The sequence below is a fragment of the Lepisosteus platostomus genome, chromosome 11 (assembly GCF_059453375.1).
Source record: "Lepisosteus platostomus isolate fLepPlt1 chromosome 11, fLepPlt1.hap1, whole genome shotgun sequence".
Classification (NCBI taxonomy): Eukaryota; Metazoa; Chordata; class Actinopteri; order Semionotiformes; family Lepisosteidae; genus Lepisosteus; species Lepisosteus platostomus.
In genome coordinates, this window is record NC_142621.1 from 46906524 (window position 1) to 46928862 (window position 22339).

General features: G+C 49.9%; 1 protein-coding gene across 1 annotated transcript; it reads right to left on the minus strand.

Annotated features, from left to right (window-relative positions):
• Positions 1 to 65: 65 nt before the first annotated feature.
• evpla (envoplakin a) lies at positions 66 to 22339 on the minus strand. Its single transcript, XM_088600093.1, has 22 exons — positions 22176 to 22339; positions 14346 to 14445; positions 13509 to 13663; positions 13183 to 13306; positions 12878 to 13009; positions 12081 to 12122; positions 11286 to 11447; positions 11041 to 11148; positions 10472 to 10567; positions 10215 to 10325; positions 9738 to 9884; positions 9234 to 9388; positions 8453 to 8550; positions 8055 to 8227; positions 7292 to 7470; positions 6773 to 6911; positions 6297 to 6490; positions 6049 to 6199; positions 5702 to 5785; positions 5028 to 5138; positions 4519 to 4611; positions 66 to 4023 (listed from the first exon to the last, which is right to left on the minus strand). Exons 1-22 carry the CDS (start codon positions 22226 to 22228, stop codon positions 628 to 630), a joined length of 6003 nt encoding a protein of 2000 aa, XP_088456219.1. The 5' UTR covers positions 22229 to 22339; the 3' UTR covers positions 66 to 627.

Consider the following 22339-nt stretch of genomic DNA (forward strand, 5'->3'; position numbering starts at 1 on the left):
TTGAGATAAAACCCGCCACTCTCAAAGAAGGAATATATAGCTTGAATAATCAGCACACAGAGATCTCTCATTATGGTACATTTTAATAAAGAATAATAGTGACCACAATATCAAACAAGACTATATGGAGGATACAAGAAATTAAAAGACTGTCATAATTTCAACTTTAATAATCCTGCAGAAAAAGGCATCAAGATCCATCTGCCTTGTTAACATGATCTAAATACTAGATCTGTGGATCCTACCACGTGTCTCATGACAAACAGCAGCACAAAACCATTTCATTCCGTTTAAATAAAATAAAGAGGTTTATGACACTTCAGCACCCTATGCAAAGAAAAAAGAAGAGTAAACAATCTAGTGAGTTCAGTAGCAATTATCGGACATTTATAGGCATAGTAGGACAGAGTATAGTTAGCCATGCTTTCCTGAGAGAAGTAGTTTTTTTTTTCCTTATTGAAAACATTTTTAAGCGAGTCTTCGTGTAGACAATGTCCATTGTGAATAACATAAAAACTGATGTAGATTTCTAGGCACTTGAAAAACGTGCGCTCTGTATTGCTAATGTTTCACTTCTGGACAGGGTCCATCAGAGTTAGCATGGGCTGAGGAGGGGGCTGTACACACTCAGTAGTAGGAGGAGTAAGTGGAGGATCGGGGACTGGAGTAGGAGGAGTCGGCGGAGGCGACGGGCAGGAGGAGGAGACCGGTAGTGCGGTCCTTCTGACAGCGCGCCATGGCTTCCTTGTAGTTGATCTTTTGCTTGGTGATGGGGTCCACGACGTCCTTGGCATAGCAGGACTCGTCCTGGAGCTCCTTTGCCATGGCGCTGTCGATCAGCTTCTGATTGATGGCTTCCGTTACGCTGATACGGCCTGCCCGCTTGGGGTCCACCAGCCCTCCCGTCAGGTACTGCACCTCCATGTAGCGCATGGCGTTGTCCTTGGACATCCAGCCCTTCTGCACGGCCTCGCCCACAGAGAGGCGCGCCTTCGTCATGGGATCCTCCACCCCAGTGAAGGCCTTCTGGGCGTTGAGAAGCCTATTCACACTGGTGGTGTCGATGAAGCCGCGCTCGGCTGCCTTGTGCACGGAGTAGCGGTCCTTGTTCGCGATGTCGACGATGCCCCCTGTGGCCGCCTGCGCCTCCAGCAACTTCTGCCCCGTGTTGGGGTCAATCAGCTTCCGGGTCATGGCGCTACGGATGGACATGCGGCTTTTGGTGGTGGTGTCAATCGCTCCAGAGATGGGATAGTTCTCATCGCCGCCAAGCACATTCAAGCTGCTGCTTGTGAAGGAGGACCTCTGTGCAGAGAGGGGGGTATTGAGAAGGTGCTGTTTCTTGGTTTCGCCAGCAACCAGCAGGGCGAACTCTGAGATGGGAATCTTGCCCTCCCTGTAGAGCTGCACATCCATTGGGGTCACCTTCTTGTCTCTCAGGGCGTCCTTGATGGAGTACTGCTTGCCACTCTTGCGGTCCTGCAGCACGGAGGTCTCCCCATCGGGCCCTGTAGTGGTGACCTCCTCCCAGTTGCACTCCAGCTGCTGCAGTTGGATGTACTGATTGCGGTCAATCAGGCCAAGCATGTAGGCATCATAGGGTGACATGTCTTTGCCTGTTTCTGGGTCTAGAATGGTGATTTTGGTGGAGAGATTGGTCTCTCTCATCTGGGTCTCACTGTTCTTGGCGTCTTCTTTCCTCAGAGACTCCTGCAGCTCCCTCAGCGTGATCTCCCGCTTGTTCAGTTTGTCCTTTTCATCCAGGATTTCCTTTTCCAGACGCTTGACATCGGTATCCATCTTGATGCTCTTCTGACGACTCATCTGGGTCCTCTCGCTCATCAGCTTGGACTGCTGCTGGAAGCTGATGCTGATGTGCTGCCTCTCAGACTCCAGCGTCCTCAGCTCCCGGATCATTTTCTCCTTGTCCCTCAGGAGGGAGTCCTTAGTCTGGATGAGGAGGGTCTCCTCCTGGGAAGTGTTGGTTCTCGCTCCTTGGAGACGGTTGAGTTTCTCGGTGAGCCGCCGGATCTCATCCTCCAGGTCCCGCCGGGCATTTCTCTCCTGGTTCACCTGGTCCCTGAGGCGGGAGCGCTCACCCTCCAGCATTTTGTCCTTCTCCACCCGGATCACTTCTTTATAGACCGTCTTCTCAACGGACCTGTCTCTCTGCAGTATCTCCAGCTTGAGGGTGATGTTTCTGATTTCCCTCTCTAGGCGCATGATTTCATTCCTCTGCTTGTCCAGGTCTGTCCGAAGGCCACTGGTCACGGCTTCCAGTTTGGGGTCCCTCTCCACCTTCAGGACCTCCTCCATGATGATCTTCTCCTCAATGGGTGGTGGGGCGGTCTCGAGCTCGTTGATTCGAGATTTGACCTGCCTGAGCTCCATCTCTACGGCGATCTTCTTCTGTCTCTCATCCTGCTGCTGCAGAAGCTTCTCCTTTTCCTCCACAAGGGCCATTAGCTGCTGTACTTCCAACTCCAGCTGCCGTCTGGACTTCACCTCTTCATCCAGTTCCTTGCTCAGCTTCTCGTGCTCCATTATCTGCCTGGGATCCTTCTGCAGACGTACAAGTTCCTGCACCACCACTTTTTCCTCGGGCTTCTGCCTCTCCAGAACAATGTACTTGTTCTGCAGGTCAAAGACCATTTCCTCCATTGTTCTGCGACGCTGGACTTCCTCGCGCAACTCCCTGTTGAGCCGGTTGGCTTCCTTTTCCAGAAGAGGGTCATTCTCATACTTGATCACCTCCTTGGTGACCAGCTTGGTCTCCACCTTGGATTTCTCTACTTTCCACTCATCCCTCTCCTTGCGCAGGAGCTGCAGCTGGAGCTGGGTGTTGTTGTAGGTGTTCTGCAGCTGTGTCACCTGCTCATTCAGCCTGCTCAACTCCCGGATGAGCTCTGGGCTTCTCTCCTCTTTTATCACCTCTTGGGTCACCTCCTTCAGCTCCACTTTGGGCTTCTGGGACCGCAGGGCTTGGAGGTCCACCAAGATAATGCTGATTTCCTTCTCTATGTCTGCACGTCGCCTGCTGGAGTCCTGCAGCTCCTTTCTCAGACGCACCAGTTCAACTTCCGTCTCTGGATCTACTCTGTAGATTTCATTGATTATTTCCTTGATCTCCACCTTGGGTTTTGTTTGGTCCACCTGATTGTAGCGGAGCTGAAGCTTTGAAATCTCCGCAAAAAGGTTGTTATTCATGCTCCTCTCTTCCTCTATGAGGGTGCGGATTTTCTTGGACTCATTGATGAGCTCTGGGTCCTGCTCAACCTTCTTCACCTCTTTGGTGATGATCTTTGGCTGCACTGTGGGGATAATCCTCTCCAGCGTGTTGATCTGGCTCCTGATGTTAAAGATCTCATCGTTGAGAGATTTGCATCTCTGGCTTTCGTTTGAGATTTCATTCTCAAAGCTTCTGACCGCCCTCAGCATCTCAGGATTCTTCTCTACCTTCACCACTTCCTTCTTCACCACCTTTTCCTTGACAATAGGCTGCTTCTTCTCCAGGATGGAGATGTCCGTTCTGATGTGAACAATATCAGTCTCTTTCAGTCGCACCTCCTCCTTCATCCTACGAATGTCATCTCTCAGCCTGCTTGCCTCGATGTCCAGCTGGGGATCTTTCTCAATTTCGGTCACTTCCTTGGTCAGGAGCTTGGGCTGGATGGTTTTCAGCTCCTGCTCCACGCTGATGATCTTCTTGTTGGCCACCTCAATCTCAGTCTGGGTTATGGCCCTGCGGGAGCTCTCGTCTTGGACCCTGCTCCTCAGAGACACAAGCTCGCTCTCCAGCTTTGGGTCTCGGTAGTACTGCACCACTTCTTTCTCCTCCAACCTCTCCACGCCCCTTCTGCTCTTCAGGGACATCATCCTCTTCATGCAGTTGTCCAGGTCCATCTCCACACGGGTACGCCTGGAAGTCTCTTCGGCCAGGATGCTCTTGAGGTTATCTGTCTCCACCATGCTCTTCTGCTGTAGCTGCTGCTGCACGACTACCTGGTTCACTTTGTCTTCATTCTGTCAGCAGGAGATGAGAGATAGGAGTCAGAGTCTGTCCTTGATTCTGTTCACTTACACATTTTAATACAGGGAAAAGACAAATAGAAGGTTCTCAAACTGGGGGAACAGAAGAACTGAAAATGGAATTCTCTTCTTCAACTGAATGTAAAGGTATAGAACTGTCCTATTTATACTACATTGAATTTTCTCATTAAGCGCAGCAAGCGAAGGATATGATTTCAAAGCAAATTAGCGAGAAAAACATGCACACAAGCTATTTCTATATTATTAATTCTATGTTATCAGTGTAAAATGTTTGGAATTGCTTCCCTTCCATTTTGCATTGATAACTTTATTGATATGTGCTCATAGCAGCAGTGCTTTCCCTTACACAAAGTATTTCACCTTAAAAACAAAACGAGTAGAGATCTCTGGTCTCAAGAAAGAGGTCCTTCGTTTTTGTGATGAAGCCAAGCATGTTCAGATAGTCCCTGTGAGAGCAATGTGACCTACCTGAGCGATGATGTTCTTAGCGAAACCCATCTGGTTCAGCATCTGTTCATTCTCTGCGCTCACCTCAGCGTACCGGTTCACCAGGGCCTTTTCCTGTAACACAGTCGCGCCGTCAGCTCAGACAGCTCTGGTTACTGATTAAAACACTGATTATTGCCCCAAGCTTCAAAAAACAAAACAACTTTTTTAACCTTGCAGGATTGGGTAACTAGCAGACAACTGCACAGATAGCTGCAAGGGTTTCAAGTTCTCCAATTCCAGGTTGTAATCATCACCATCATCATGGTTGCTGGAGATAGTGGACAACAGTCGTATCCTACTTAACCTGCAACAGATGTCAAGGAAGTGCCTCCTTTTTGATGACTTAATGTGAATATTTCTGCATCTGCTATAAGCTTAAACAAAAATAGCTTGTTTTAGCTTAGTTTAATAGCCGAAACAAAAATAATTTCAGTTCTGTCCTTGGGATTTCCCAGAACAGGTGTGCACGTGCAGTGCGTCCAGCTCACCTCTCTCTGCACCGCATCTGCCAGGGAGGAAGCTTGCAGCCTCTTCGCATCTGTGATTCCCACAGTGGAGTCCAGAGTGCCACGGTACTTGTCGGAATTCGTCTCGTATTCCTGTCAAAGTGGGCAAAATCAGGAAATCAGATAGGGAGCTCAGTACCTAACAAGCCGAAATCTTTTATGTGACACACGTTTTACTTCATCAGCAGGCAGCTAGAGTTCCACTGCATTCACCAAATATGGGAAATATGTCTCACATCTACTATATCTAATTTAATTACAGTTTCAGGTCATTAGAGATTTTCGAGGTGGAGAATATCTGATCAGGAGGGGGGTGCAAGCCTCCATTCATTCAAGGTTTGTTGTCAGTTGCAGCATGCCTGACAACCAAATATGCACGTGCACAAGTCATTTCAATCCACAGAGCCTGGTGGAATACCTCAAAAGCAGAAAAATGCACATAAATGTGAAGATGTTTTATTGTATACATATTCTATAATAAGGGGTGTTCTTCAGACCTTTATGCACATTTTTATACGATAAAAAATGTAAAAACATAACTGTTGCAAGGGCAATATAGGAGTGGAAGATATTGCTTCCGCTTATACATAGTTTTATGATTTTTTTTATGGCGCAGAAGCACTGTCTTCTTTCATGAAGTCATGCTGGTCTCTTACACTGAGGACGCTCTGCAGGTCGTTGGACAGATCCACAACGCGATTGACGTCATCACCTTTCCTCCTGATGTCCTCCACCACTCTCTGCAAGGCAAAGACCCTTGGTGAACACATGATTTCTTGACATCTGCACAGGTCACAATGACCCCTAGCTGAGTAAACAAGTGATGTTAATCAACTGGTCATACATGCACGTGGGTTTAATGACCCAGTCCTTCATTACACTACATCAATCCCAGCAACCCTAGTGTGTAATAAGCAGCACACCTTCTCATTCTGGTACCCCATAGGCTAGAGCACTCCAGCACCCACAATTCCATCTCCCATGACCCCCCACACAATCTCACCTTCTGGGAGCTCTGCTTGGCGTTGACCTGGGAGAGGCTGTCACCGGGGCTTATCCTGTTGTTTGGCAGACTGTTCAGGAAGGAGTTCAGTGATTGGGTGGTGCCCGTGAATGCCTGGTTCTTATTGGCGGCCTCCTGCATGAGATTCTCCCTGAAAGAGTTCAGGCGAGCGGAACAGCCAATCAGAAACGGGAGACAGCAAGAGGGGTTGTCCCGGCAGGGGGGGGTGGGAGGGGGGGAGAGCTCACCTCTGCAGCAGCTGGCTGTTGACGTTGGCGTAGCGGTTCTTGAGCCGCTGCACCTCGGCCTCCTGGCGGCGGATGTCGGGGCAGTACTCCTGGTAGCCCTTCTGCAGGGAGCTGCACAGCTGCTCCGTCGTCTCCAGGTCCCGGCTCAGCTTCTGCAGCTCGTCCTGCTTCCCGGCCAGCTCCTTCCGCATCCGCTGTAGAATGACGTGGAAAAGACTGAGCGCACCGAGCAGGGCTGCAGCTGGGGAAATCGACGGCTTCCACAGGGCAAATGATTTGCCCGGGCAGTTTGCAAATCTCTAATTCCATACAGAGGCTGCAGGCCCCAGGACTGGTGTAACAGTGTTATACTGACCATCCCAATCCTGTTTAAAAAGACTGACAGAGGCCCTACCAGCCCTGCTCCGAGCTGACCTCAGTGAAAGTTAAGTGATGGCAGCTGTAGCTGGGGGTGCCCCGCCGGCTGCTCTGCCCACCTGGAGGTCCTGGGTGTGCGTCTGGATGGCATTGGGTGTGTCTGGCACACCTGTGTCCTTAGCCAGCCGGCTCTCAAATCCAGCGATAATCCCATCCACTTTCTTAATCTGGTTCTCCAGTTCCATGGAAGCATTGGCCCTTAGAGAGAGACAGAGGTCAGGCTCAGCTGATTGCTTGTACGCTGTCCAACAGCGCAGGTGTATTGTGCAGTATATCAGTATAAGAATGCCACCAGCATTTCGACTTTTATTATGATTGTATCGACCGATGAGCCAAGTCCTGCATTTGTTGCTTTGTTGAAATCCCGATCATTATTTTAAAATAAGCATTGCTTTCAGCTGCATGCTATTTTAAAACTTTGCAGAAACAAACGGGTGAAAAGGGGTAAAATGCATGGGAAAAGGGGTACCTAAGGCTTTCACATCCTGATGTAACCCTTACAGTTCTTGTACAAATTCGATCCCCGGCTGCCAGCACGCTCTGTCTCTGCCTGGCAGGAGGGTAAGGGCTCGGCTTACTTCCTGGTGTAGAGGTCGCAGAGGGCAGCGATGTCGTCCTGCTTGTTCTTGGCGTTGCTGAGCTTGAGGGGCAGTGGGGATGGGGCGGGGCCGCTGGGCTGCTGGGCCAGCAGGGGCTGCACCTCCCTCTGCGCGGCTGCCCTCTCCTTCTCCAGGTCCTGCAGGGCCTTGGCTGCTCGCTGGGTGGACAGACAGCACAGGACGTCAAGCTGTGAGGGCTCAGCAGGGTCCAGCAGGGCCCAGTGCAGCCCTGACCACAGCTCACAGCAAAGCCAGGAGCAGCAAGGCCAAGACGAAAAGCCAGTATTGCTGCAATAGTCACAGTGTGGAGCCGACTTACGTCTAAGTAAAGAAATATTCAGCTTACACAGCCTTATGTAAGGAAAGTGAACTTAGTGGAGCTCCTTCCTATTGGAAATGAGGAATTGGATCAAAAGAATTCTTTCAAGCGAGCTCCCCCGAGCTCAGTGTCATGTCGAATGTTATGAAAGTGCATTGTAAACCGCTGTTGTGTGAGCTTTTGTTGTTAATTTTGTCACGCTCTCTGTAATGCCCCGGCATGAAGGACAAATACATGCAAGTCGTGTCTTTCGTGCACTTTGATGCAGACAGAGAGAAAGGGCACACGTTCTGCACAGTATGGGCCAGATTCGGAGGGGGGCAGCCGTTGACACTCGACGGAATGAGCTGGGGGGAGCCAGCGTGTGGTCTGAAGGGACCGGGCGGCCCCAGGGCCGGTCCCTGCGACAGGAGGGGCCCTCACCTCCTGCTCCTTCAGCCTGTTGGCCAGGTCCTGCGAGGGGGAGCTGCGGTCCAGGGGTGTCCGCAGGCGCCTCAGGACGTCCTTCTCTGTCTGCGCCAGCTCCTTGTCCATCTGCTCGAGGCTGGCAGACAGCTGCTTCACCTTGGGGTCTTCAGGGGTGCTGGACACAAGCCCTGCAGCAGGACCACATGGGAATCCTATAGTGTATCACACAGCCCAGTGCTGCCCCGCTGGGCCTCGGAAAGCCTGCAGTTTCAGTATCTTTAACTCGCTCAGTGCTTTCAGACAATAGCCTACAATCTGGGCACTCAGGAAATCCCCAGCACTTCCTGTCCAGCCTGCCCCATACCCGCCCCGTACATCCCCCGATGTAACTGGCCGTGTTTAGGGCCGCTCACCTGATCTCTGCGGCCGGACCGCCTCCAGCGTCTGGCTCTTCAGGGAGCTCTGCAGAGCCGCCCTCTTCTTCTTCAGCTCAGCCAGCTCAACGCCCAGCCTGCACAGCGAGCACACGGGTCACACCGGAGCCGCGACGCGGGATGTCCGCACGCTAACGATCCCAAGGGCCACGAGCCTGATGGCCTGGCTGGGTTCAGGTTCGGGGCTTTGTGTTTCTCTGTTGTATAGTGCGGTGTTAGTGTTATGTGTTGTGTCTGTTGTGTAGCACACTTCAAGAGAAGATGAAAGCTCTTTGGGATCTGATCTTTTGCCACAGCATGGATCTAGAGAGACTGTGGGTGCCAGGCCTGTCTCTTTCTCACCTAAACTCAGGTTCAAGTATGTTCTTCCACTGTGCAACCCTTTTGTGTCTTTGTCTGGCCCCGTGTTGTTTGTTGTGTGTTTTTTGCTCTGTGGGTGGTGAGGGGACGCAGGAGAAAGTGCTGTTATATATTTTGTCATCTGGTTTAGTTTCACAGTGGAAACGTGGTTTACTACAGCAGGTGTCTGTGAAGGACATTCCTTTCCAAGTGTGTGAAACCCACCCAACCCAGCCCAGCGCAGCCCAACCCAGCCCAGTCCAGCCCAATCCAGTCCAGTCCAGCCCAGCCCAGTCCAGCCCAATCCAGTCCAGTCCAGCCCAGCGCAGCCCAGCGCAGCCCAGTCCAGCCCAATCCAGTCCAGCCCAGTGCAGCCCAGCCCAGCCCAATCCATTCCAATCCAGCCCAGCCCCTCCCTCACCGGTCCACTTTGTCGATGGCTTCGTGGTCCGGGGGAGGAATGAGGAAGCAGACCCCTGGCAGGGTCTTGGTCTGTCCGTTGCTGGACTGGAGCACCCAGTTCTCGGCACTGGAGTTGTCCTTCAGGGTGCACTTCTCGTCGCGGGTCACTGACGCCTGGCAGGGTGCAGGACATGGCGGTCAGAGAGCAGACCGCTCGGGCACAGAGACCAGGCGTCTCAGACACACACTCAAGCCGCGGCAGATCGGGACGGGCAGCGGAGCTCAAGGCCGCACTAACAGAACAGGTTTCACTTCATTCCTCTCTCGGGTTAGACTGTTTACAGAGAGAGAGGTGCGTGCAGGAGTGGAGAGGCCCTTAGACACTTCAGTAACTGGGACTTTCTTCACCCAGCATGCTCCAGTGGGATGCCCAGCTGTGCAATTGCACTCCGCCAGCTAAGCAAATTAATAATATATACAGCATGGGTTTAAAGGTGACCCTCTGGGGCAGCTCCGGACTCACCTCCTCCGTCTCCCAGTCGCACAGGGACTCCACGCTGGTGGGCTTAGTGGGGCTCGTGCGGCGCAGCTTGAGGGGGGCGACTTTGGTGCTGCGCTTCCTGAGGTCAGCCAGGAGCTGATCGCTCTGCTGCACCGTCTTCTCCTCGGTCTGGGGCGCAGAGAGACAGAGAGAGAGAGCTGACACAGGCGCGGGGCGCCGGGGGGTTGGGGGGTCGGGGAGAAGGGCAGGGGGGGTGAAACAGCAGATTTCCCCAGGAAATCCCAAGGAATCTGCTCCCTGTAGGTTGTTCCAGACTCCCTCTATGTCAAGAAATTTCTCCCTATCTACAGACTTAAAAGCATCTCCCCACTTCAACTTCAACAAGTGTGACTGCTGATCCTGAAGCAGGCAGTAGGGTAGGCTTTGTTGCTAGTTAGTTCCTTTCTGGACAGATATTCGCTCCCTGGATGGGGAAACCCCAGCCCTGCCCGGCCTCACCTCCAGCAGCAGCTGCATCTCCGAGTTGGTCTTGTTGCTGAGGGCCTTGGGGTCCAGGCTGGCGTTGAGCTTCTTCAGGGACCCCGACAGGGTGTCAACATCGTCCTGGTACTGAGGAGCACGGAAAACAGACGCAGTGGCTCAGGAGGAGGTTTTTTCTTTCCCTTTTTAGATGGGAGCGGGGCTGGTTCAGGCGGAACGCTGTGGTCTGGGTTTGCTCTTTATCAGTGCAATGATCTCTTTTTTTTCTTTGTTACCTTTCTGTAATCCTCCACATTGTCCAGGTGAGTCTCCTGGCAGATGCAGAGGTTCAGGAAACTCTGCCACTCGTTCCTCACAGCGTCTCTGTGAGCCTGTAAGAGACACATGGATACTGTCAGGACTGCTGAGCTGGACTCAAAGGGAGTGCACAGGGAGGAATCATGAGCAATGACATTAACAATGCTAACATGCAATGCCTATTCAAACTCAGACAGCAGTAGCCCGTGCTCTCCCTGGATTAAAATGCAGTGCAGTTCTCCCAAGAACCTGCTAGGAGGAGCTCCGATCAACAAGGAAAAAGACCGGCTTCCAAAATGCGAATCAGTCAGCAGGCAGGTTTGTTAGCTCCTGCCAGTGATCTCCACCAATTACAAAGAAACAACCACAACACTGACTTTAAGAATAACTGTAGCCTCACCGCAGTAATCAGGCATCCGTAGTCTGCCAAGGTTTAGATTATTATTTAAACCCCAGCTCAATGTATATCTCTGTCTTAAGGACAGTTCCTACTTAACGGCTCCTTTTAAACTAGGTTTCCTCTCAGTGCTTTTCCCTGGGCTCTGACCTGGATGGTGGGGCTGGCCGGGTGCTTCATCTCGATGAGCCTGTCCCCGTCGTCCTGCAGCTTGTTCACCTCACTCTCGTGGGCCAGCAGGCTGTTGTTCTTGAAGTTCTGGTGGAGGACAGAAAGACGCCGGCAGAGGGAGTCAGCGACACCTCCTGGCCCCTGGGAATGGTCATGCTGTGGCCCTGAGACCTGCTGCACGTCATCACATCATCTCCCCCTCCTCTCCTCCCCCCCGCTCTCACCTCGTACTGCCGGCGGATGTCGGAGGGGTCCGTCAGGCGGTCACTCCAGTCCTGCTTGAGGATCTTCTCCTGCTGCTCGTTCAGGTAGACCAGCTCCTTGGTGCAGCCCTGCATGTAGTCGTACAGGCTGCCCAGGTAGTGCCGCCGCCACTTGGAGTTTTCCTGCAGGAGAAGGCAGGAGAGGCAGCGCACACGTCAGTCTGGCAGAGCTACAGTATGTCAGACCCTTTTCTCAGAGAACCATGCGACACGTGTAAAACAGGCCAGAGATTTCTTTATTTTAATAAAGAAAGGAGGACAGACGCAGTTAACAGTTTGACCTCGTCTATTACTCACTTTCCTAAGGACAGCAACAGAGCTTTTATTTTCTGAGATGAGCGAAATTTCCATACAAAAACATACATTTTTGTGATTGGTCAGTAACAGTATGTTATATATAAGGTGTAAACAAGGTCAAAAAGTTAAGCAGTAAGGTCAGCCTTGGGCAAATAACCAAAACCCTAATAAGCTAAGAGCTCTGTTCCCTTTCATGTTGCTAAGTCAAGCAGAGGATACATGAGTTACACCTCAAGAGACCTTGGAGAAACTTGCCGGGAATGCACAAAACAGTAAAACAGTTCTTGACGACTTCATTGTTAACTCCTAACAGGCGTAGGTTCCTTCAAGTGTCTTAGCCAAGGAAGAAGGACACTTTCATCATATGTGTGGTTTTCCACATTTCTAGCAGTTTTTTGCTGTACTCGCTTTAAAAATGAAAATAAATGGTTTAGCCGTTCATGAAGCTTAAGAACTCACCAGGAGATTCTGGTATTGCTTCTGAATAGCTGCCAACTCCTCCTGAAATACCAAACACATGATCAAGAGAAAATACTTTGGGATCCTCTGTAATTTGTAGAGTCCTAGTGCTTCATTAACCGGTTGTCACTCTGTGCAGTGGGCTAATCCTCTTGATGTGATTATATATAATTCCCTTCCCAGTGCTGGGACAGACTATTGTTTTCTATCACTCCCACCGGATTTACTCGTAGTGCAAAGGCATCTCATGTGTTTGCACTTCAGGCGACCATAATAAAGCCTGTATTCTGTAATATATACTGTATTCATAATTCAGTTTTCACAGAGTTGAGGACAACAACGCTCTGAATACAAGTTTGTTTCGAAGAGATATTAATAATCTCATGTATTGTCTTCTTGTTTGGATCTGCACTTATGAAAGCACCCACTCTGGTGTGAGTCAGGTTTTCCCACAGCCAAGACCCCTGCAGGAAACAGAACCCTCATTTTCCTGGTTGTGCCACCCAGTTCAGATGCAGGTCACTGCTAGCGCATCTTGAGGGAAGAAGCTGTGTGTTCTTAATGCTGTGTGCTTTTCACCCTATTGCATGACGATAAGCAGCGGTCATGGCTCTGGACTTGTAGCCGGTTCAACTCCTGGGGGTGGGAAACTGCTGTGATACTTTCGAGCAAAGGATTTCACTCAGCCTGTTTTAGTAAATTACCCAACTTTGCACAAAAACAAAGTTAATGATAAAATAAAAATCTTGCACAGTGCAGTGTCATTTTCACCCAGCAGGGGGCAATGTCAGCCTTACCGGAGAGCTGGTGCTATTACCGTCCAGCTGGGGGCCATATGCTTCGATCTCTTTGTGCAGGATGTTATGGGAGGCAATTTGTTTCTCCAGCTCTGGCATGCCGGGGCCATATTCCTCTATGTTGACCTGCCTCTGGACAAACAACACACACAGTAGGAGTCAGCAGGAGAGGCTCAGGATTCCCCAGGAAGTGGGAGGAGGGGGTCAAAGGTCAGAGGTCAACCGTGCTGTGTGAGTTTTTACCAATCAAGTCAAGGAATGACGGAGACGGACATCTCGCCGACACAGAGGCGCGCAGAACCAACCTGTTTCTGATTGAGGATCTGCACCCAGCCAATTTTGGGTGAGAGACCGATCTCTTTCTTGGCCTCGTACACCTCGCGGTAGAACTTGCAGTCGGCGGACCAGCGGTCGTGGAGGTTGCTGACACTGCGTGAGAGAGGACAGCGCGCGGGAGAGTCAGGCCCGAGGAGGCTGGAAACTTGAATCATTCCCCCAAGCTGGCGCACGAGAAGGGCATTATGAGGGATGCACTGGCAGGGGAAGTGTTACGCCAGGCCGGCGGTGAAATGTCAGTATCCCTCCGGCCCCCCTCTCTAGCAGAAGGGAGTGTGGCCCGCGGGGGACTCACTCGCTCTCGATCTCGCTGGCCTGCGGGTGCTTCAGCTTCTTGGCCCTGTCCACGTCCAGGAACAGGTCCTTCAGCAGGCCCTCCGCCTCTGCCAGGTTGTCGGCGTTCTCCTTCTGGTGCTGGAAGGGGAGGCTCTTCACCTGGTTCTCCTTGTCCTGCGGGCAGAGAGAGGGGAGGCGCGGCTCAGGCGGTGGGGCCGCGTGCCGGCGTGCCTGTCCGCCGCCCGTCCGCGCCCTCTCGCTGTGTGCGCCCCTCTGTGGATTTCTGAGGGAGCTGAGACAGCGGCAGTCCCAGAATTGCCCTGTTTAATACGCGTTATATCCTATGACACGCATATTGAATTATAATACGAATGAGAAAAGAACATGACACAGGGCGGCAGAGCCCTGCGCTTTCCTGCAAGAGGGAAAGAGCCTCCCCTGTAACGCTACCCAGTCGAAAGGAATACCCCAGGGTGGACAGAGGCTCTTTACTTTAGCAGCCTGCTTGCTGCTTCGTTGCCGTCCCTCCCCATCAGGAGACACAGAGAGGCGTCCTGTAGGCGGAGCACGGCGCCTCCTGCACCACAGCGTCGATCCTGCAGGAGGCGCTGGTGTCACACACCCCAGGGGGGTGCAGGCTCTGGACTGCTTGCTCCTTCCCTGTCCCGGGTGGTCTGGCAGACGCGCCCTGAGACTCGGGCTGCGCCACGGAGGGTCCTTACAGGGAGCCCATGGGGGGACAGGCTGTCGGCCGTGCCTCAGTGATGCCCTGAGATTAGAGCCCCTCGTCCTTCAGCCTGAGCGGAACACTGCTGCAGGACCCAGCACTCTCAGAGGAGCTGAGCTTGGATCTTACCAATTTCAGCTTCTCCTCTGCAGACAGAACGTCTCTCTCCACCTGGTCGGCGCTCTTCTGCATGCGGGCGATCAGCAGCGCCAGGTCACTGGCTTGGGCCCTAGGGGGAGACAGGGAGGTGGGACGGTAACACAGTGCAGGACAGGTGGGCATCAACACTCATGCGCTCGCATGACGAGGCTTGCTTATCGCCATGCGCTACAACCTCAAAACGCTGGATAAACTTCTCACTTCTGTACTCTGAACACCTAGTTGTGTTCCCCGAGTTCTTAATTTCTGGGTCTGCCACCAACCAAGAATGACAGTCAGAGATATTGATCACCAAACATATATCGATTGGTCACTAAAACCTGAGGACTGCTTTTTCTGACAGGACTCACCTGATCAGACTCCCGCTGTGAAGGAAGCAGAGGAACAAGGCTGCACTGTCCATAGTGAAAGCAGAGTGAAGGTCAGAAGCCGCAAACATAAAAAGAGTGATGGTTGAGCTGTGGCCACTTCGCCTGTCTGGCCAGCTTGGCCATCAGTGGCCGATCGATCCCAGGATTTCCTCTAGTGTATTCTTTGAAGAAGCCAGGGTATTGGCTTCAACAACACGGCTGGTCAGCTTGTTCCACACTCCCACCACCCTGTGTGTTAAGAAGTGCCTCCAGTTCGTTCTCAATTGCAAAGGCATCGCTGCCATTCCAGCTGCTGTGGCGCAATCGCCTGAAGTGTCACGCTCCCTGCTTTTCACTACATTGGCTACTTTTGCTGTTTTTGGTTGCTACATTGAAAGTCACGCATTTCAGGACACTCCTTCAGCCAACTAAGGGAGAAAGAATGTGACTCTGGTGTGTCTGTTTAATCTAGCTACCTTCCTTACTCTCTCTTCACAAGTGCTGTCTACCTGCTCCCTGATCTGTAAGACCAGTTTGCCAACTGAGAACAGATCCATGTATCTGGGATGTTTTTAAATATTCATTTTGTGTGCAGTCAACAGGCAGTGGCATCTCTCAAAGTAAAACACGGAGGTAGATGCCCCCCCACAAACCGTGACAGTGTTAAAATGGCATTGTAAATTATTACTAGCAATAGACTGAATAAGGTCTTCATTAACCTTATCGTATATGCAAAAATGTCATCTAATATAAAACCTGAATAGATTATTTCCTTCTGTGGTTCATCTTTTATTTCTATCCTAAAAGAGAAGGCTGTTGTTGACACCAAGTTCCAAACAAAATGGAAAGCAGGCAGCGAAGCTCAGGAAAGAGCCGTATTAAATTCTCTCAGCTCTCTGAGCCACAGGCCTGGGAAAGTGGGACACCCTCTCAGCTGCTGCCTGGGGCTCTTTGCCTGCTGTAAAAACACACCGGGATTAGGAGTTAAATGCTACCAGTGTGTTGCCACCCTTCCCAAAAAGAAAAGGAGTTCTGGCTTCCTCTTAATCCCATGACCCTTGAAGATTACACCCAGTGTAATCCTGAAAGCTCTTTATATATTCCATATGCAGAAGGGCTGTGATTGCATCGGCCCCTCTGTTCTTAATCCTTTAAAGAGCACGATTCCCAGAGCCTTTATCTTCACCTGCTAGAAGTGTCATTTTCTTTGAACCACAAAAAGAGAAATGGTTTTGAAGGCAGGCAGGAAGGCCAGAGGTATTTTACCCACTAAAACCTGAAGGAGCAGTGATTCAGTTCAGGTTTGTTTTCCACCTGCAGTTCAATGCATTTTGCCATTTGTCTTTAAAGAAAAATCAAAGTGCCTGACAACTTCAACAGCAGAAGTGTTAAAGACTCGAGTTCCTCTAAGGAACACTGGCAGGAAGACAAGGCTGTACTTTAAGTCAAATGCAAAGAAGACTCTGCCTCTCAGGAGAAATGCTACAGAAACCATGTCAGGAGTCCTGGAATGTTTTAACAGTACAAATAAATGATAGTGAATTAATTTATGTAATTAAGGATGCGGCGGAAATTAACTGGAAGCTGTGGTATTTGGCTATCCTCCTACTGTGCCTGGAGTAACATATACATGCAAGTTAACCCCTAAAGCACCTTACACCTAGTAGTCATGCAGTTCTAAACCCTTCCTGAGAATCACTTCAAAAAGATGAAAAGAAGCATACAGCACACATACAAGCACATACAAACTCCCAGGCCACAAAGTTAATCAGAACTAGCCCAGGCCGACGATGAAAACGAACTTTCCGTTCACTTCAAACAGGGCTCTTTGCTATGCAGAAGTGAGCTGGAACAAGACCCACTCAGTATGAGGAAATCAGAAGGGTCCGTTTCCATCACTGGTCACAGCGTCTCCTGTCAGGCTGGCAACACACTCCACAGCACAACAAACCAACCGACACCCCTCACAGCTACAGCTGGTGGCTGCATATGACACAACTTCAGGACAGGCATACCACCCTCCACTGCGTATTTATTTCCAGTAATTGGAGTTCAATTCCAAAATCAATTCTACATTCAGTAGAGACTGGGCCGAAGTGAGAAATGTTTCAAATTTGAGTGTCGCAGGCTGGCCCCCCTCCCATCCCAGGATGCAGTAATATAATGACAGGAAGTGGTTTGTAGGAGTGCACAGGACTCTGAGCTGCAGCTTGAAGGTTGCAGGTTCAAATCCCAGGTGGGGCATAGCTGCTGTATCCATGAGCAAGGCACATCCTTCCGATTGATCTAATAAAATACCCACGTACATGAGTATAAATCCAATTGACGATGCACAAACTTATCAGTCAAACAAATTCCTAATTTCAAGGCTGACCTAACTGCTTAACTTTCTGAAGTAAAAAGGCTCTGCAATTATTCAACTCTAGAGCTGTGTTTTGCTCTAAGATAAGATCAGATCACTTTATTGGCCATATACAATTTCTTGTATTAGGAATTTGTCTTTTCGCATACCCCAACTTGCTCTCTTTTAACTTCGTCATTAAACTAGTTGGACGATTATCACTGTGTAACCGGCCATCAGATGTCTAAGTAGATTGTTAATCAAGTACAGCTGTTCCTTGTTTCTCACACAAATGTGTAGACATTTTCATACAAATGAATGCTCTTAGCAGTCTCTTTGGCAGCTTCCTGCCTACCCCTTGCTAAAAGGCACACGTACTGAAATCCAATTCAGTTAGGCTGCATGTGTCAGTGTGCTTGTTTAGCCTTGAATATTTAACAGTTTTCACAGACAGATCGATGCACAGACACTTAAAGGTTAAGATGCTTGTACAGTCAGGATCCTCCGTCTCATTGAGCAGGTTTTTTGAGCGGGCCAAAGAATCATTCTGCTGGTCTTTGCTCCACAGGAAGTGTCTGGCACATCTGAAGCTGCACGTTTTTCTTTCTGCCAAAGAGCACAACTTGGAAGTGCAGTGGTCAGGTTGAGGGGTGTACATGCCTCGACCAGATGACCACACCTGTCTCACCGATGGACACCCCAAGTCAGGGTCCGAGGGGAACATGTGCAAAGTACGTCACGCATGTGCTACTTGTGACCACACTTACTGCTGACTGTAGGAAGGCCTGGAGTGCAGAACAAGCCAGAAATTAAAGAGACAAAGCAACGAAAATCGTGGTGATGAGATCCATAACCTTCAAGAGTCACTTGCTGCTTTTTCTACAATATTGGTACACCTTTCAAAAACCTGGAAGACCATTATAAGACCTGTTTTGCTGTATATGAGTTAGCACTGACGATTTCCAATTCAGTTGCACATAATGCAGTGTATTTAAACATTCAGATTCAGCAAGCAGACAGCACAGTCTTAGCTCTGATTTTGTCATTGTTGAAGATGTAACACATAATCAAACAGAAATAATTCTTCATTAACCTTTGCCCAGGCTTGTGGGTTTTGATTACACTGAAAAGCCAATCAGAAACACTATTTGTCTGTGTTCTGCCCCAGCATGTTGTGCAACTTTCTCAAACCTGTTTATTGTGGGGACACACCTAGCTGTGAAACTGTGCCATGCGTTTATGTGTGATATTGAACATATTATCAAGGTAAAACTGCACCTACAAAACAGCTAAAAACACTGGGGTTGTATTTTGACCTCAGCTTATTCCCATTTTATGACAACTATGTGGTCACCACATGGATTGTGTGAAAGGGCTTCTGAAGAGCTGTGTTAAGCTGTATTAGTGCTACAGGTGCTCAGTGCTTGAGGTGCATCAGGCAATCTGCCCCAGGGCAGCCAGGGGCCACAGCCTGGGAGAGCCGGAATGGATCAGTGGCGTCTGGAAGCAGGCTGGGCTGGTTGGAGGAGTTCCTCCCTGCACTGTTTCAGTGGCAAACAACAACAATTAGTCGTCCCTCCTCTCTGCCTCACTGTTCCACTGACACCTACACCCTGTGTGCCTCCCCCCACCTTCACTCGCACACACTCACAGTCTCACACGCACTCTCTCGCACACACCCACTCGCACACACACAGTCTCACACACACACTCACCCGCACACACTCACAGTCTCACACACTCACAGGCACTCTCTCGCACACACCCACTCGCGCACACACACACAGTCTCACACAGTCTCACATGCACTCTCTCGCACACACCCACTCGCACACACACACAGTCTCACACACACACTCACTCGCACTCGCACACACACACAGTCTCACACACACACTCACACAGTCTCACACGCACTCTCTCGCACACACACACAGTCTCACACACACACACTCGCACACGCAGGCTCTTCATTTCCACCCTTCAGTCCACAGGAAACACCAGGGACCTGGGATTAATACACACAAGACTGCGCTCGGGGACCTAGACTCTAGACTCCAGTTCTCCCCTCACACAGAGGCCTCCTGCCTCCTCTCCTCCTGAATGCGGGTTACTGCCATCAAGCTCCCCCTACGCACAACCATTCGCGAGGCTGTAATTAGCTTTGATTCGATTTGTGAGTCATGATCAATCAGCCTCAGCCACCGAGCCACTGAGGAGGTGCCTCCTTGCTTTGTCATTGTGCAGTGTGTTGCGCTCATCCTTGCACATCCTTATTCCTTCCGTAAATAAGATCAGGAGGACGGCTCATGGTCCGCGAGAGGAGCCATTCGGCATGTCCAGCCGGTTTGGAACCTAGTTGCTAATCCTCATCCACCTGGTGTCTTGTCCAGGGTATCGGCTTCAACAGCATGACTGGGTAAGTTGCGCCATACTCCCACAACCCTGTGCGCAAAGACTGCCTTGTGTTCTGCAAATGTGCTTTTGATTTCTTTGTCTTTGGTTGATTGCTTTACCTTGTCTGTCAAAGACGGGTCATCATTCGAAGGAGGTTTGCATTAAGTGTGGCTTTAATTTTCTGATGTACACGCACAAGTCCCGGTCAACACAGTACAGAAGATGAGGCTGCTGCACAAATGTGGTTACACCGGAGCAGAGCTAGGAGGCTATATCCTGCATCACCATATCCACAAGTGCACAACATGGTGGCTACTGGCACCCAAAGGGGACTCACAGAGACTGCACAGGGTGACCGTGTGACAGGGGATCACTACAACAGTGTGGCATCACTCGAGACAACAGAGGCAGGAGTCCTCGCAGCTTTCCTCTCCGTGATGCAAACCTCTCTCACTCTTTGCACCCAGGCTTAAAAGAGCCCAAGATCAGTTCATTTCAAAAAGTAAATAATTCACCTAAATAATCAGACAGCTGTTTTTCTCTTTTCCACCCTTGTTGAGTGTCTAATTCCGCTGTCACCAGCACTGTCACCGGTCAGGAATGGCACAGATCTGCTTCAAACATGGATGCGCACGAATGAACATTGCACGACGTTACAGATGTGCATGATTCAACTCCACAAGCAGCTCGGCTTCCTGTAACACAGTCAAGACTTGACCTTTTTTTTTTGTCCAGTGTGAACAATGTGAGTCTGAAAGGCTTCAGGCAGGGGACAAAGGCGAATGAGGTCAGTGAAACATCTGCGTTACCTCACGAGAGGACAGCACACTCCACGCCTGCCTCCAGATTGCGCTGCCTTCTTTCCGTTTAGATTCACCCACTGCTGCCCTAGCCTGGGGCAACTACACTCACCGAAACGGCACCCGCGTCGAGCAGGGTGTCCCCCTGAACCCACACACATCCTCCCACACACAACGCAACAGCTTACAACGCCCGACAACGGCGCGGTGCGATAGAGCTGGGCACAGCTGGGCTTTACCTTAAAAAAACCGAACCTTGATAACTAAACTACCGAGCTGCAGAAAATCACGGCGACAACAATTGTTACAAAAATAATTTGTCACTTGGCAACTGGTCATCTTCTACAGAGGTCTCTCCCCTTACCTCAGCACAAAGCACTTTGTAATGGTTACAAACCTACATCAACACCGATAAAGTTCACAGTCAATACGGGTCTGTTACAATAGTTTGTAATCCATATAGTCTGCACTGTATTTGTTCTCTAATTCTAAGGTTACGCAACAGAAAAACATAGGAGTTTCAAACAAACCAGCACTCCCGTTTCCTGAATTAAATCAGCCAGCGCAGCTTCTGTAACAGGTAGCTGTTACAGCCTTTCCGTACCTTGACGACTGAGCTTTACCTTTGCTTTGCAACCTCACAACTCCACGCCATGAGCAATAAGTTTAAATAAAGAAGGATGGATTTCAAATCCACTTGATATTAATCTGACACAAAGACCAAGAACTGTTAATGCATTATGAAGCATAAATGTAAAAAACAGGTAGCAGGGTACCGTATTGTGAACTGTGAATAATAATTTAAAAGGGGAAACTCATAACATAAAAAAGCAAAAACACATTTTTATAACTATTGATCGAAGTCTTGAGTATATTTGTTGCGCTTTAGAGCTCAATAAGCAACAAGAAAATTTCCGCCGGTATAGACAAAAATCTTTGAAATTCCTAAACAAGGGGGTCTGAACTTTTGTCTCACTGGCGTCATTCACTTCTGACTCTTCCGAAGTAGAATTCAATTTATAGTTAAATGACGTAAAACCGCATTTGTCAAAATATATAATGTAACGTTTTGAAAGCAAGTCAATCTCATCTTCAGATGTTACACCCCTTCGCTCTTTACTGTCGCAAATATGTCTCAAATATCTGGTAATACATTTCTAAAAACACAAAACCACTAAATCAAAGCACAAACCACAAACCTTAGAAAACCTTAGAAAACAAACAAAAAATTCCTCATAAGAAAAGATTCATAATGATGAGCCCCAAATTGTCCAGAGGGTATTTTCTAACCTACAGTATGTACAGTGTGTATTGTCAAGGGAAAGAATAGCCAAGGGTAGGAGAAGGGTTTTGACGATCCGTGAGGAATAACCTTTTCGGATTCCAGGCAGGTACACAGATTATCACTTATCAAAAGCGTCTGGGAACACGGAGAGGACAACCAGTTCGGTACAGCTCATACCTCTGAACTTTTTCTAGGAAAAATACGTCGCATACATCTATGAAAATCCCGCGGTCCGTGTGTCCGATACCGATACTACGCTTTCTTAGTGTAAATACCGCTCCTGCAGCAGAACTGACAGCGTTATCACACTCCTCAGCTGGGTGATTTTGCGATAGTCTGGGCGGTGAAGCGCGCGTTCTTTTCGGACGCGTCCAGATGGTCCGGAAAACAGCTCTTAATCTTTCACAGACCCTGCCAAGATATTACTGAGCGGTGCTTTTAAAGCAACCGCCGGGTGGCCAAGTTATCGAAAGGGCAGAGGAGGAAGGAGAGACACGCATGATCTCCTCACCGCCTGTTCTTCATGGCCACCAGCAATCAGATTCGGGCGGGTTGGAGCCCAGCTCCTCGCGGACCGGAAATGAAAAGAAAACGGACCGTGGATCCCGCTGCCCCGAGGACACTCACTTGCTCATCTTGCCCGACACCTTCAAGGTGTTGCTGTCCTTTTTCTTGAACATCCTGGGGTCCTGCGTGCCTCAGTCCCTGCGCGGATCCACAGCTCGCTCTCTCCTCTGCCACTGGCTCTGCGGGTCCCGGCGAGACACTGATCTGTTAAAGCGCTCCTGCCC

Bases quoted from the DNA above. Each gene is read 5' to 3' on its own strand.
- evpla (XM_088600093.1), bottom strand. From the start codon at position 22,228: ATGTTCAAGAAAAAGGACAGCAACACCTTGAAGGTGTCGGGCAAGATG. The intron at 11,149-11,285 runs GTGAGAGCGGGG...GTCCTCCACCAG, and splicing joins ACATCCGCCGGCAGTACGAG to AACTTCAAGAACAACAGCCT. The intron at 5,786-6,048 runs GTGAGATTGTGT...TTTGCCTTGCAG, and splicing joins CCAAGCAGAGCTCCCAGAAG to AGAGTGGTGGAGGACATCAG.